This window comes from Ornithorhynchus anatinus, chromosome X3 (genome assembly GCF_004115215.2).
Source record: "Ornithorhynchus anatinus isolate Pmale09 chromosome X3, mOrnAna1.pri.v4, whole genome shotgun sequence".
NCBI classification, from domain to species: Eukaryota; Metazoa; Chordata; class Mammalia; order Monotremata; family Ornithorhynchidae; genus Ornithorhynchus; species Ornithorhynchus anatinus.
In genome coordinates this window covers 12142375-12158766 of record NC_041751.1, presented here as the reverse complement: position 1 = coordinate 12158766, position 16392 = coordinate 12142375, and the positions used below count along the sequence as shown (strand labels likewise).

Genomic DNA, 16392 nt, shown 5'->3' with positions numbered 1-16392 from the left:
CTAGGAATAAGGGAGATAGGTGGTGGGAGATTCCTTGACAAAAGTAAATGGGCCAAATGTGATTTGAAAAGCTTAAAATAATCCAAAATAGTATATCAAAATATTACACTCTTGCATTCAGGTAGAAAATTAGGACTTGTTAAAAATGGAAGGAAACATTTTCCTTGATCTACAACTAGTAATAACAGTATTAAAGCCAATCCCGATCAGTGTCCCCTGAACATACGTACTTAATGTATAATTGACTAACGAAATGAAAATAAAGATGTTATCCCATCACTATGACTGTTAGAATAGTATTCCATGAAACTCCACTGAAAATAAGTATTTGGATATTTAAAAGTATTCCTTGCTTTTTTTTCAGTTTATGGATTATGTCTTTCAAGTCTTTCAAATGTGCTGTAAACTTCTAAGCAGAGCTTCCAAAAGTCAGAAAAGGAATTATTAAAACCTCAGATTTTAATGTATTTGAATACTTTGAGTCATTTGTTTTATGATTCATAGTAAATTCAGAGTGAGTTTCATAAAATCCATCTTGGAACAAAATACATGTCTCTGTAGGGTCGGTATGCTTACATTGGCCATGCGACATTTCTGCCTTTTCTTCATTGCAGACTATTGTTAGTACCCGTGATAGTCAAAATGGAGCAGTTTAACCACACTTTTATGTTAAGATAATTCTTTAGCCCTCTCTCCCCTCACCCACAATTTTTGTTCACTCTATCCTTCCACCCCACCCCCAGATTAAGGAAAGTTGACTCTCTACTTATATTGTATTTTAGTTACTTGACCTTCCCAAAGCAGAGATTAAGTTGGCACAAATGGTACTGATTTATTTAGAAGTGTCAACTATAGATCTTACTTGATGATTACTACACAAGTGAGATTTAATATTAAAAGGGGTTGTGGGGTTGGGGTATAAAATGATCCAGCTTGTGTGTGCCACATTAATACTGGATCATTCAAGTTTTCACTTCACTTTGCTATGTAGGTACAGCCAAATGTTCTGGCACACAGAGCCTCCAAAATAAATCATTACATCAGTGTCTCAGTGCAGGACTAAAGAAAGGTAAGAAGGAGCATCATGAGGTAATACATTTTCAGACCTATTTGTCCTTTAGCATTCTGGGTCACTGCCCGATGCTAATTTCATTTCCCCTAGAGAATTCCGCTTAATAGTTGCAAATATCTATATAGGCTGTCCAAAACACCTTATAATGACAGTATCAATTTAAGCACCTCTCACAACAGGGAATCTATACAATTTAGGTTTGAATAACCTTGATTCCAGTCCAGAGGTCTTATAAATTGTAATAAAAGACAAAGTAATTTATGTGTTTAGAAATTAAATGTGTATTTGCCAAGATTTTCATGTAAACGATTTGCTCTTTAACTCAGCAACAGTTAGAGCATTCCGTGCATGGAAAATCACACACATGGAACATTTTGAAGGGTCATTGTGCCGATGAGAAAGTAAATGATTTCAATTCTTACTTTCCATTCAAAGTAAAGCAAAATAAGTGTCCAACACATCTGTTGTGTAAATATAAATGGCGGACTCTCTTTGCTATATTAAGAATCTTACCTCACCTATTCCAGTTTACTAGGTTAATGGGTCATCATAATAACTGCTTGCTTGAGCAGTGTTTTCAAGGAAATAAAATAATGAAGTTACACCTTGTTCTGTACAAAAGTGAAACTTTGTTATTTAAAAGAGAGCTTGTAGGCTCAAAGGTTGCCACAGTACTTAAGCCTGTGGCCTCTCAGAGCAGGCTGGTGAGGGGCTCCCTTGCCTGCATCTCTAGGACCGGGATTGTTATGGAAGCTATTTGCGCTATGGGTTGCTGCTCAAGGAAGGTGTTCAGATTGTGAATCACTTTGGAAAGTCCACTCTTTTTCCCCAATATAGCTCAATACGACTGGTGAGGATATCTTCTCTTTCTGTGCTCCCTCCCAGACTATGCACTATACTCCTTCCAAGGCAACGGTCTCACTGTGCTTTCCTCTAAGGTTTTCTGAATTCAACACTTCACTTATACCCTTCCACCTGCTTGGAACTTCTTCCCCCTTGATATCTGCCAAACCACAACTCTCTCCCATCTTTAATGCTTTGGGTGGTCTCATCTTTGATAATAAGAGGTTCGTAAAGGTAATGTTGAAGCGTAGTCGCCGTCTCAGTTGGATTTGCTCCTTGATTGTGACTCAGAGATGCTTTGAGGCAGTGCACAGGGTCATATCTAACTTCTTCCTTGATGTAAAGAAGTCCTGGGTTTAGTGCTGGTTTATGTAGCCTTGGTTCTCTAAAGCTTTGGTTTTGCACCGCTGGTCAAGCAAATCCCTTAATTAGGTCACTAGCCAACTGAGGCTAAAAGCTGGTATTGTTCTCTTCAAACCCAAAAGGTAAAATCTACCCCAGTGCTCAATACAGTGCCTGCCACTTAATAAGCACTTAACAAACACTGAAAAAAAGTGAGATTTTGAGGATCTTCATTTGAGGTTGAAGCCACTAATATGCACACCAGCAACTGCCCGTGCTCTGTGCCCAAGAAAAGTCTGGATAGTGCTGTCCTGCTGAGTTTGATCTCTGCAGGATTTGGAGCTATTTTCAATTTTGACTCTTGGTAGTACTTCCCGAAGTACTTGCTCTATGAGAGTCAGCGTACTTGGATCGGTGCACGCCAGATTGATTTGCAGTAGTCCACACTCTAAATAGTACTTCATTACATCTGTAAAATGCTCCAAATGCCTTCTACTTCTTAAAGTGTGCTTTTGGCAGCTGGTCACCCTAGAGCTGCAAGATATTTAAGGTCGTTTGGACATATTAAAATTTTACAAGCTTGGAGATCAGTAGTAAAACTAAATTCCTCATTTCCCCTCCCAAATTTTCTCCTTTGCCTAACTTTCCCATCACTGTGCACATCCTCCTCCTCTCCCCATCTCTCGAACTGCAACTTTGGTGTTATCCTTGACTCTTCTCTTGCTTTCAGTCCCCATATTCATTGTCAACTAATATCCTGACATTTGTTCACATCTCCAGAATCTGCTTCTTCCTCTCCAAACTGCCACCATGCTAGTCCAAGTACTTGTCATTGAATCAGCTGTTGCATCATGGTATGAGCCTCCTCACAGACCTCCCTATCTCCAATATGTCTTCTCTTCAGTCCACATTTCACCCTGAGGCCCAGATTGTTTTTCTCGGGCAGTGTTTTATGCATGTCTCCACCCTTCAGTTACTTCCAATTGTTTCCTATTCCCATATGCATCAAGTAGGAACTCCTGAATATTGCCTTGAAAATGCTCAATCGGCTCTCAAATGCTCATTTAACACTTGGTTGATGGACTGTAAATTCTTTACGTATTCAGTATTCTTCATTGAACCGTCATTTTTAATTGCTCAATATAGTGGAGTTTTGGCAACTGATGGGTGCCCAGTTCTTTGACAGGAACTCAAACATAAGGACCTATCTGCCAAAAAATGATACTCTGAATATTTCCATTTCAAAAGAATACAGAAATTCTTTTTAGTAATGTGGTTTTATTTCAGGTTTTTAATATTTTTTTTTAAAATGGTATTTGTTAAGCACTTAGTGCCAGGCACTGTTCTAAGTGCTGTGGTAGATACATGATAATAAGATTGGACACAGTCTGTGTTCCACATGGGGTTCAAAGTCTCAATTCGCATTTTACAGAGGAGGTAGCTAAGGTGCAGTGACTTGCCTGAGGTCAAGGTCACACAGCAGATAAGCAGTGGAGCAGGAATTAGAACCCAACCCTCAGACTCCCAGGTCCGTACTATTTCCATTAGGCCACACTGTTTCTCTGATGGACTGATAGCTATATTTCTCGCCCTCATATGAGAGGATAAGGTGTGTACATTGCTTCTAGTTTTTGGTTAATGGTATTTTTTTGTAGTCTAGGCTAAGGGCACCAAAATAATTTTAAAGAATAAGGATTTTAGCAGAGTATCAAATAGCTGAACATCAACCAAATGCTGTAGATCTTTTTCTATGATGAGTACTCCTGTTCTGTAAAAATAATTGGGCAGGACAGGGTTATCAATTGGACTAAACAGTCTTCTGGAAGTAGGGCAGTGCTTTATGATTCACAAAAAGAACTTTCCCTCCGAAAGAATTATCACCCTGCTGAATAGTAATCCTGTTGTAACTTTTGAAGCTACAGTCTTCTGCAGCCAATGAGGAGGTGAGGGAACTTAGCCAAAACATCAATATAGCAAGCAGGTTGTTTTCTTTCTTCAGCAAAATCAATTGTCTTGAAACTAAGCATAGTCTCCACCTGGTGGAACTTCCTCAGCTGCTCTGACTCCGCACAGCCTCCCCACAGATTTAAACCATCTCCTTGCCGGATTTAGACCTAAGGCTAGAGGTGAAGTGTTCTTGATTTGACCACTTAGAAGTCTATGACATAAAGACTTGTGGGATATAATTTGGGAGGGTTATTAAGTAATGTGTTTTAAGTTCATTTTGCTTTACTCAATTTTTCATGTTCGGTTGGCGTCTTTGGGGTGAGAGTTAATTACTGTAAGTAGGAGGAATAAAATGTAAAGACTTAATCTTTTGCCTTAGAGTAATAATTGATGGAGTGAACTGAGAATTCTAGGGATCTTAAATGGTTTTGTCAGTAAGTCAATAAACTAAATTGTTCTGAGGAATAATGTTATTTACACAATAGTGTTCAGGAATAGGCAGTCTATAAAACTTTAAATCTCAACATTCTAAATGGATCTCTAGGAGCTGAGATTATCAGAATTTAAATACTATTTATTGTCTGAAAGTGAAAAGACAGTTAATTTTATTTTTTGATTTATCTCCCAAGATTGAACATTTTATTGTGGGAAATAATCCAATATTATTTAAAAGTGATTTAGCTTAAACCTGTCCAAGTATATGATAAATGTTTATCTTAAAGGACAGTATTTGGTTCAGAAAGCAATAATAAAAGCATAAGCATGCAACTATGAAGGCTATTCTGAACTGGTAATTTTAAAAGTTCAAAGTTGTCCCAAATTGGACTTCTCTTACCATTTTACAATTTGGCTAAAATAGGGCCATGAATAAAATTCCAAAATCATTGTTTAGTCCAGAATAAACTATCCATTTCATAACAAACAAGCCACAGCACAACATATAAAATAATCCCTTATTTTATTCATGCTGCAGATGTAAAAAAATCAGTTTATTTTATTTTTTTCTTAGAGCATTGATTATTGGTCATTTATTATGTTTTCTAAAGGCAAGTCAGCTTTTCCTAAGAACCTTCTGTAATAATATATTGTTTTGGTTGCCCATGCTATTGTATACTTCCTAATATCATCTTAGTTTTGTTATATTGTCTGTTTGTAGTCACTTTAAATAATTGCCCTAAAATGGTTTGATTTCAATTTTCCATATTGAGATTTCCTTTTAGACAGGGATTTCTTTTCCTGCAGGTGCTCCAACTTCAGCTTCACCTCTTTGCATGAGCATTGAGAGTCTTTAGTAACTTCTACATTGTGTTCCAAGAGAAATGTTTTTATATTGTACTCTCCCAAGCACTTGGTATACAGTGCTTTGCACACAGTAAATGCTCAATAAATATGATTGAACGAATGCATATTTCAGATACATCTATGGTATACAGTAGAGTATGTAAACTTTGCCACCAAAATTAATCCTCTTGAGAATTTTTTGTATAGCTTGTGCACTGCACAGGGTCACTGTAGCCTGGCCTAGTGGATGAGCATAGACCTGGGATTCAAAAGGACATGGGTTTTAATTCAGGTTCGGCCATTTGCCTGCTGTGTGACCTTGGACAAGTCATTTCATTTTTGCATTCCTCAGTTACCTCAACTGTACAATGGGGATTAAGACTGTGAGCTCCATATGGGACATGGATCGTGTCCAACCTGATTAGCTTGTATCTATCCCAGAGCTTAGAACAGTGCCTGGCAAATAGTAATCACTTAACAGATACCATTAAAAAACACTATTGATTGACTGGTAACCTTTTATTTTTTGCACCTTTAAATTGTGTAGCATTTACTGACTTTACAGTTTTCTCTGACTCCTTTGAACTTTTCAGGTTTAATGGGTAAATTATTTCTGATTATCTTGGCTTTATTAAAATTACAATTCTTCAAAACCAATCATGAGACTTTTACACTTTCAAATCAGCAGGAAATGGAAGCAATGGTCTGTGATCTTATCTGAAAATAGATTTTATTCAATCAAATGTATGCAGGTCAGCCATTTGTATGCCTTTGTGTTCAGGAAGTGATTGATATATTCTATTTTCTGATGCCTTCCTTCCCTGGTTTTAGGTTTCCAGGACATGGCTCACTTTCACAATCATCACATATTCTAATACTCATTTCTGCTTCCAGGTATTCTCCAAGGCACCTGCACATTTATTAGCTATACTGAATTCTCAGTTTCACTAAATGCATCTTGCTTCAGGGCCAGAATCATGTCTAATAATTCTTTTGGACTCTTTCTAGGACTTAGTATAGGGTTCTTTGCACAAGGTGAGTAATAAATACTATTGATTGATTAAACGTTTGCTTTCCAAGACTTTTTAGATTCCCCCAGAAAGACTTGAAGAACAAACCAACCAAAATGTTCTTGTTCTCTCTAACTTCACTTTTCCAAGTTAATGAAGAAGTGGAATGTTTAACAATATATCATTAACACAGGGGATTGGTCTCAAGTGCCATTTGAGCAGTGAATTGTGGGGGAAAAGATGAAGCAGCTCAGGGTCTACAGATAGTCCCTAATGCAGATTTTCCGAGGTCAAAGGCTTTAGGAAAGGCACATTCCCCTGATGGGATCTTAAAATTCTGCAATGGATAATTTCCAAAATGGATAGTTGATGGTATTAATTTTGTCATTTCTTGGAAAAAAGGACAATTGTAACAAAGCAATGATAACAAAAACTCCATCTTTCCGCTGTGGCCCAACCATCTCCAAAATTCCAATTTTAGGAATGGTTAGTACATTTAGATAATGACTACTTGGAGTCAGTAAGCCATTCTACAGAACTTCTCTAAACTTTTCCCTGGATTCACATTTCTCCCACCAATATACTCCTTATTTATTCATTAGGTATTTCCCATTGGCACTGGGAAGCTCTGCCACTGGTCTGTTGTGTGACCTCAGGCAAGACATTTAACTTCTCTATGCCTCAGTTTCTTCATCTGTATAAAAAACATGGGGGGGGGTTGATTAGATCCTACTCCCTCCTATTTCATTCATTCATTCAATTGGATTTATTGAACTCTTACTGTGTGCAGAACACTATATTAAGCACTTGGGAGAATGCAATACAACAATAAAAAGATATGTTCCCTGCCCATATCGAGCTCACAGTCTTAGACTGTGAGCCCCATAAGGGAAAGAGGCTGTGTTCAACTTGATTATCTTGAATCCACCCCAGAGCTTAAAACGTGCTTGACATATGGTAAGCACTTAGCAAGTATCATAATTATTATTAATTAGCAGAATGAACAATTACATAGAATTGTTTGACTCTCATTGTTTGACTCTCATTGACTCTCATTTAGGATTTTATATTACTGTTAGAGGAAGATACTATTTTTGCAATGATATTTTGTTCATATATTTTCCTCCAATTCACATCTCCTGCTGCTGCTCCTGTATGATTTATTTTTCATTTACTAGTTTCCTACAATTTTATGAAAATATAAATTCAACCTAGCAATTCACATTGTTATAATCAGAGAGTAGGGAGTTAGTTCAAAATAAAAAAAATAATCAGGGAACCCATCTAAGGAGCCTTGAAAAAGAATCATCAGTTTAAATTACTAATGTATTTCATTTTAGTTTCATTTCAAAAAGTAGACTGATTACATTTTTCAGTCATATTATTCTGCTTGCAAAATGCCCTTTTTCATCTCACATTAGGTCCTATTAAACAGTGTTGCTGTGTTTGACTCATAATCTTAATCACGAATCTTTCTGATGTTAATTTATGCAGTGTTGAAGGGTGAAATAATTGCAATAGTATGAAATATGGTATATACTAAAGTGCTATAAATAAGCACAACCAATAGAAAAGCTGTTAATTCATTTTTTGGTTCCTCAAAGTTAGTTTTATACTTAACATAGCAACAATTATGTTCAGTATTAAATTTAATGTTTATATAAAATTATATTGGGGACATTCATAACTGAACCAACATATTTATGCATTTTATTTCCTCTTGATATGGTTTATATGCTTTATTCTTGATCAACAAAGTTTTTACAAGCTGTTCACTTTTTAAAGTATGCTTTAAACCAGAAATAGGCTTTTATTTTGTCATTAACACATACCATAATCAGATAGAGAACATCTTCCAAAATTTTCACATCTATTCACAGAAAAAAAAATAGAATTCTGAGATATTGTTTAGGGAATATTGGCAATTGATGCTTAATCACATTTTTGAACAAAATATCCATGGAGATTACAGAATACTTCTGCCATTTCAGATGTAATGAAAGCTGTCCTTGAAAAAAAAGTTTCTGATCCTTTTTGTTGTATTGGAAGATCCTAGCTATGTGAAAGAAGTGAAATAGTGTACTCCTTTGCAAATTATTTGATCAAAATAGACAGTATACTGGAGGTTGGATTGTGCACGGTTTCACAGAGGCCATAAGGGGCTCACATTAAATACATGGATCACTGCTCAACTATGCTCCTTTGGCTGACACACTACCGAGGAGACTCTTTTTTTTAAGGAACTAGAGGAGACAACTTTTTCAAGAAGGATCATCTTCCAAATATTTAGAGACTCTTTAAAAAAAATTAATCCATGAATAATGAGAATTTTTTTTATTTGGTATTATACAATTTTCATAAGATTATTTATGTGTATTTTTATTTATCCTAATTAGTGTCAGTAACCTAATTGGATATCAGTATTTGTAGCAATAACATGAACAGCACCGAACGCTGTAAACGTCAAATGTGGCAACATGCAGCCTATTTTGTGGTCGCAGCGAGGCCGAGATTGTACATATGAACCTGGGCTTGTTCACTACGTACACAGATCCCGTGTCTTTTTGGCAGTGCCCTTATCATCTCTTGGACTTTCTGGAACCAAGCATTAGTGAAGTTAAGTTCCATCATTTGACTGCTGGCTACCCAGTGCAGAGAAAGCATGTTCTGTGGATGCCATTGTCACTGGTCTTGACCTGCCGCAACTTACACTCCCAGTTGTTATCTTCTGGTCTTGACCTGCCGCAACTTACACTCCCAGTTGTTATCTTTCCTCTTCACTCAGGAGTCGTGGCAGATGAATTTATGGGAGAAGAAGAGAGGACAAGGGGTGATGTCAAAGGAAGTTGATAGGGCAGCCGTTTTGATCACGTGACAGTCCGGGTGATGTGGCAGCCACCAAGCCACTTCTGTTTCAGTGCCTGGTCCTCCTAGGATAATAGAAAAAGGTCAGATTCTCATCTATAATATTTCTAAAGTATTAATAGGTTGATGAATACTTATGCAGATAGGGGAAGGAATAGGAAATATCTGCCAGCATGCCACAGAGCCAAGGAGCCCAGAAGTAATTGATCTTTGACAACTGAATGTATTTACCATATTACCCTATTATATATTTAATATAATGGACAGCTGCATATTTAAGACTTGAAGCTGAATATTATTGACAGTGAGGTCCTTCTTCTGCACGTGAAAAGATCTACACCCCAGTGGCACTCTGCTTTTTACTAAGCAAAAGTTGAAACACAAAGGTTAAGGGGCTATTTACAAATTAACCTTTCCTTTAATGGAAAACGCTTTTAGAGTCCACCTATTTCAACACTAATATTTACTGTGAGCCTACTAGCACTAGACTAGATAATTTGAGCATACAATAAAAGTAGAAGACACAGTCCTTGTGATTGAGGAGCTTACAGTCTAATGAAAAATAGGCAATCACGGATTTATATGTAGAATGTGAACAAAAGGAAAAATACAGTTACATCTGGGTAAAACCAGAAGTATGCAAACAATGGATAAGTGGAATAAATGGATATAGACACAAGTGCTATAAATGACTAATGAATGATGTGAGCAGGGAAGTGGAAGTTAGTTGGAGAATGCCTAGAGAAAGTGGTCTTTTAGGAGGGTTTTTGGAGGTGGGAAGGTATTGTGGTTTGGCAAATATGAGTATGCGTAAGTGCCATGCAGAAGGAAGGATGTGCTCAATGGGTAATAAAATAAATCACATTGTGATACTTTAAATTTATGATTCATATCCGCTCTTGTCTTTCCAGAAAACACTTGACCAGTATTATGGACAAAATGATTTAACAGTCACTGGCTCACTTGCAAGATTTGGGATTATTTTAGCCAGAATTCAGCCCATTGGACCCATGCACCATGAATACCAGCAAATTTTGCATTTGCAAAGTGCTGCAACTTTAACAACCAAATATGTCTGTTGCACTGCACTGCATTTACTGGACTCCCACAGCATCCACTTGAAAATATATAGGAGTATTAAGACTTGGATGCATACTGAATTTAATTTTTGTCTCAGGTTGGAATTTCTGGGTGGGAGGATGTGAGGCCTGGAGAATGAGATTTCATTATTTCCTTTTAGAGGGATTTTCACTTTTTCTGACCACTAGAATCAGTAAAATCAATACATCTTCCACAGCACTAAATAATACATTACTGACCACGTAAAATGAATTAAACTCCCAAAATGGAAGAAGTTATTCCTCTTTCACTAGATTTTTAAAGTTGATTTTTGTGCAAAAGTAAAAGGTTTGACCAGAATGCTAACAATATAAATGATAAAAGAAAGATCGTCATTGTCAAAATAACCTTATCTTCATATCGTTCATTCCTGAAAGAACAACGCATAGAAAACAAGTTCATTTCAAGGTCAGAGGCAAGCCTGACAGTTTTCAATTTGTACAACTAAGCAGTGTAGATGCTATGGCAATTTATGCAAGATCCAGGAACCTGATACATAATTCAGCTGGTGAAGCCCTGGCTTGACAATTCATATTAATGTATGACAAATTACCCTCAACCTATATACCTTCACCTAGGAGAAAGGACTTGCTCTCTAATTTGTATTCATCATTTCAAAAGGAAATGGAGTGGTCAGTGTTGACAGGAAGGATTCCAAAGAGGCAATCTTGAGATAGGACTAACAATTCAGAACTCCGATGCATTGCAACCTATTTGACATGTGATGCTTGGAATAGTAATTTGCAATGCATCTCCCCATCTTTGGAGGAAAATGATTTTTATTTCTTATCATTTTAAGAAATGTTAACTCTGACAGGAGAAGTCTATCATTTTGGGTTTTATAGCTAGCTGTTCAAGGATATGACATTCAGCATAATTCTCTGCATCCTGGGGAAAAAAGGTTCTCCGATGAACAGGGAACTCCAACTCCATTCTCTCTTTCCTACTCATCAGAGAGCAGAGGAAAGCAAGCCGTCTTCTTGAAGTTGTGCCTCTGCGTCCAAACTCTGACTTTTCCTTTGCAGAATCATGAAGACCTTCAGATGGGTGGAGAAGAGCTGGGAGCTCTACTAGCACTTCTTTCTACATTCCCTTGCCACCCGATCCCTCCCTAGACTGTGTCTACCAACTCTGTGATATTGTACTCCCCAGAGCCCTTTGTTCAGTGCTCTGCATGCAGTAAGTGCTCAATAAATACCATTTATCGATCCCATCCCTGTTTATGCCACCTTAGGTTCCCGTGTGCTAGGAATTCTGCACACGTGAATGTAACACGGCAATAAATGTGGGAGATGTTTCCCATAGAAACAGGCACTGACCATGCCAACTCATGTTCGTGCAAGGTTGCTCTTCCAAAGGACAATGATTCTGGCTCATTATTGTGGAAGAGCAGATACCTCATATACAGGTACCTCATATGTGGTACAGAATGGAAACGCCGGTGTTCATAGTCATAATTAATTTTCAATGATGCAAACATTGCAAGTACAGAATAACTGATGTAGTTTTTCAATAATCTTATACTAATTCTGCAGAGTACAGAAGCCTGCTATATAATAATGATTTGCATTTATTGAGCACTTTACTAAGTGTTTGGCAAGTGTGAAACAAAGTACAAAACACAGAGCTTATACTGTAGCAGGAGAGGCAGTAATGAAACTATTTGTGGAGTTTTTTAAAATAAATAAATGCATTTATAATTCAGTATATATGCAAAAGTGCAGATGATGGTTCTACATAAGTACGTTAAGTGCTAGAGATGACTGGGTTTACACAAATTTGTCATGCTAGGAATTAATTGGGGAAAGCTTGTTTGAGGAAATAGGATTTCAGAAAGGCACTGAATGTTGGGAGGGCTATTGTTTGTCAGATTTAAGAAGGGAGAAAGGAGCTTGAATGATAGGTCAGAGGCAGGAAAGCCTGCAAATAAATGTTTTACTTAGTGGGGAATGGAGAGAGAGCATACATGTAAGGTCGGGTGAGTCGATGGGGAACTTTAAAGCTGATAGTGACATTATCGTTGATATAGAAAACTATACACTGTCATACAATACTATGAATGTGATATCAAATTTAAAAACAAAGTATTCTGCAGATGATGGATTTGACTTCAGTCTGTTTTGTATTTAATAAAAAATTTTCTAACCTACATTTGACTACAGATAACTCTAAATTTGCTTCAAAGTAAATAGAAAGTCAAAAGTTGGCCTATATTCCAAAATGAGAGCTCATTTTGCTGAATTTACCTTCTGTTAATTTTCCCATATAGATCTCTCCAGTAATTGTACTTCACCAATATTTGTGCATCGTTTATATCTTCCAAAGAAATGCTATTCACTGTGGCTTTATATAATTCATGAAAAGCAAACAATAGAGTACTGCAGTGTGAGGTATCATTCTCTGTAGCAGTTTAAAAAGAGGTTTGATTCTTGTTGACTCAAGTGTTTTGGTGTAGGAAAAAGGTGGTAGGCAGGAGAGGAATAAAATGTCCTCTCAAGGTGTCTCTACCTCTTTTAACCTATGATTTCCAGGTCACCATTTAAAACTCTGTTGAAAGTCAAAGGGCAACACTTACAAACTACCAACTTTGCAGCTTTAGGCCCACCAGGTGATGATCCCTGGACAGGTTTTATCTTCAGCTTCCATGACCACTACTGATTTATTCCCCACTACTTCCAGGCCTCATCTATACCCTTCTATCAATCATTCATTCAATTGTATTTATTGAATGCTTACTGTGTGCGAAGCATTGTACTAAGTGCTTGGGAGAGTACCATATAACACTTAATCGATCAATTGATGGTATTGATTGAGTCTTACTATGTGCAGAGCACTGAACTGAGCGCTCGGGAGAGTACAATAGCCTCTCAATAGTAATACCCCATGCTTGATAGCCAAGGAGAGGCCCTGATATCTGCTTATGTAGTTTGAAATGCCCCCCAAAATTGTTATTTCTAAACTCTTCTTATAATAAACCTAGGAATTATATTGAAGGTACAAATAACAACAAATGTTAGAGCAAAAATTCTCCACAGGTGATTGTACTGGCAGGTTTCCACTTAAACAGGAACTCTCCTTTCCAATTGGCCCTCGTTGTTACAGGTGAGTAATGTGTGTTTGTGAATTTCAAGTGGGTCACTGCTTTATAATTCATTATTTTTTACAGTCGTTGAATCAATTTATTAATTATTCTGAACAGTCTTTGCCACACAATTCACCTTTTCTGTATTATTTTTATTTCAGCTGTTTATTGCAAATAACGATTTATAACTGTTTTGGTAACATTTTGTCAGAAGCGAGAACATGCATAATTAAAAATCTAAAATTTTAGCATTCTTGACAGAATTTTTATCAGTTATGATATAAATTGACAGTTGCTTACTGAAAACTATTACCTTATAATAGAATTTACATAATTTATAGTTCTTCTGCCCAGATTTTTCATCGGGATAGACTTGAAACTTCTCAGTAGTTCGTCTCTGTAATAAAAAGTGAAAATAACATTTGAATAATTGAATCAAATCAAAATAAGTAATTTAATTCAGAATTCTACCAGGCTACAATTATAATGTAGATGTCATTGTTAAGTTCATTTCTTAGATTTTCATTTTGCACATTGTGAACTAAAGGCTGTTTTCCCTATTCACTGTTGAGAGAAAGTAAACTACTTCAACAGATCTCAGAATGTGTCAATACTCACCAATATCACTAGTGGATGTAAGATAATAGATGTAATTCCCTGATGCTAAAAATTCCTAAGCTGTTTATTCATTTATTACTATCTGGTATGAGATTAAATTAACACCTGCAAATGACAACTTATTAATTAAAATGGAGTTGAAGAAATTAATCTCCATAATTTATATTCTAGTCCAGGTTACAAAAGCAGTACATTGGATGCCCAAAATATTAACAAGAGACTGAATATCAACGGAACCGTGGAGCTGAATATGTTTTCGTATTACACAGCATACTGACTTAACATGAATTTGTTTTTCTTTTAGTGGCAAAGCATTTCTATAACACTGGTTGAGAAAGTACAGATGATTGCTGTAATCCTAGGATCACTGTTCTTAATAGCAAGTGTGACTTGGCTTCTCTGGTCAGCCTTCAGCCCCTATGCAGTGTGGCAAAGAAAGGACATCCTTTTTCAAATCTGCTATGGAATGTATGGTTTTATGGATCTAGTGTGCATAGGTAAGCCCATCACATTCAATATCACAAACTGTCAATAACTATTTTTGCAGTTCTTATATTTTCAAAATTCATATTAATTACGAAATGTAATGGTTCACGTTTTGTGATTCTAAACTTCACTATTGTTCTTTGAGAAAAAAAGAAAGCTCTTTCTAGATATCAAGATTGGAACGATGCAGCATATTTTGAAATAGAAGGTTTGTTCTCCTTTTAGGAGGAGAATTCATTCTTTCTTCCCACCAGAATCTTTTGAAGTAAACCACATCCTCCACCAAACTACGTAATAATAATCACAGCATTTGTTATGTGCCAAGCACTGTACTAAGCACTGGGGGGGTAGATACAAAATAATCAGGATGAATACAGTCCCTGTCCCACAAGGAGCTCACAGCCTTCTTGGGGTTTACAGTCTAGGTGAAGGTAGACAGATAAGGATCCTGGAATCTGGAACATATCAATACACAAATAGGTTTCATTGTGAGGAAATGATTTTAATGCTGGCAGATTTACCTGTGCTTCAAATAAGATTAGGAAGACATAGAAGAGGAGGGCAGGGAAAATAAAAGAAGAAACTGCCGTTGCTCAGTCCACAGGTCTAGGATTTTGTCTTTTATCCAGGTGACAGTTTGCTTGGAGGACAGCTGTTGGTGATATCTATCCTCAAGGTTTGGGCCATGCTTTCCAACAACCCTAATTTTCCTTCTGGTGTCTCTAACTCAGCCTTCCTTAGGCACCCTCCCCTCTCCGCACCCCCTCCCAGCCAAGTGAAGCACAGTCACTCAGACTGACACACATATAAGATATAACCTGGTCATCAAAACAAATTTCTGAACTGGAACAGGAGGAGCAGGAAAAAAAAAGAGAAAAACTACAGCTAGTGTCAGCACTGCTGCTGCTGACCTCTGTAATGACATCTAGTACAGAGCTCATAGGAGATGATGGAGATGAGAACTCCAGGGTGCTCAGATCAGCAGTGAAGTAGTAAGTTCCTCGTGGGCAGAGATCATGTCTGCCTTCTCTATTGCACTGTACTCTCTCCGTAGTGCTTAATATAGGGTTTTTACACACAGTAGGAGATCAATAAATACCACCGATTGATATCAGCAGCAACAGCTGTAGTTTCTCTTCTTTCTTTTTCCTTCCACTGCTCCTTAGTACAGCACTCTGCAAGTAGTAAGCGCTCAATAAATGTCATTGATTGATTGTTGCTACTATTCTTGTGGGGCTCCTGGTCACACTATCATGACCATTGTGATCACAAGCTGTGGAGCTGAGCCGAAGCTGTGTTGACAGCCTATGTGGTGGATTGGAAGGGGGATAATAGCAATGGTCTTAGTTTGGTCTCATTTCTGTATTAGCCTGTGTTTACTGCCTTTTATGCCTGATTGAGCCTCAAGTGCATTTAGCTATTTGGGATGAGTAACCATCTTCCTGGACCTCTTTCTTTCTGTTTATCTCTGAGGAAGAACAGAGAGGAATGGAGAGATAACTGTAACATACGTGTTTTCTAAAGTCCTAGAACTTAATAATAATAATAATTGTGGTATTTAAGTACTGACTATGTGCTAGACACTGTACTAAGAGCTGGGGTAGATACAAGCTAATGACGTTGGACACAGTCCCTGACCCACTTAGGGCTCACAGTCTTAATCCCCATTTTGCAAATGAGGAAACTGAGGCACAGAGAACTTAGGTGACTTGCCCAAGGTCACACAG

General features: G+C 37.2%; 1 protein-coding gene across 1 annotated transcript in view; it reads left to right on the top strand.

The window, feature by feature from the left end:
- MARCHF11 (membrane associated ring-CH-type finger 11) overlaps positions 1–16392 on the top strand; it is a 79558-nt gene that overhangs the window by 40281 nt on the left and 22885 nt on the right. The window contains exon 3 of the mRNA XM_029053610.1: positions 14484–14676. Within this exon, the coding sequence (XP_028909443.1) occupies positions 14484–14676 (193 nt within the window). The remainder of the gene's footprint in view (positions 1–14483; positions 14677–16392) is intronic.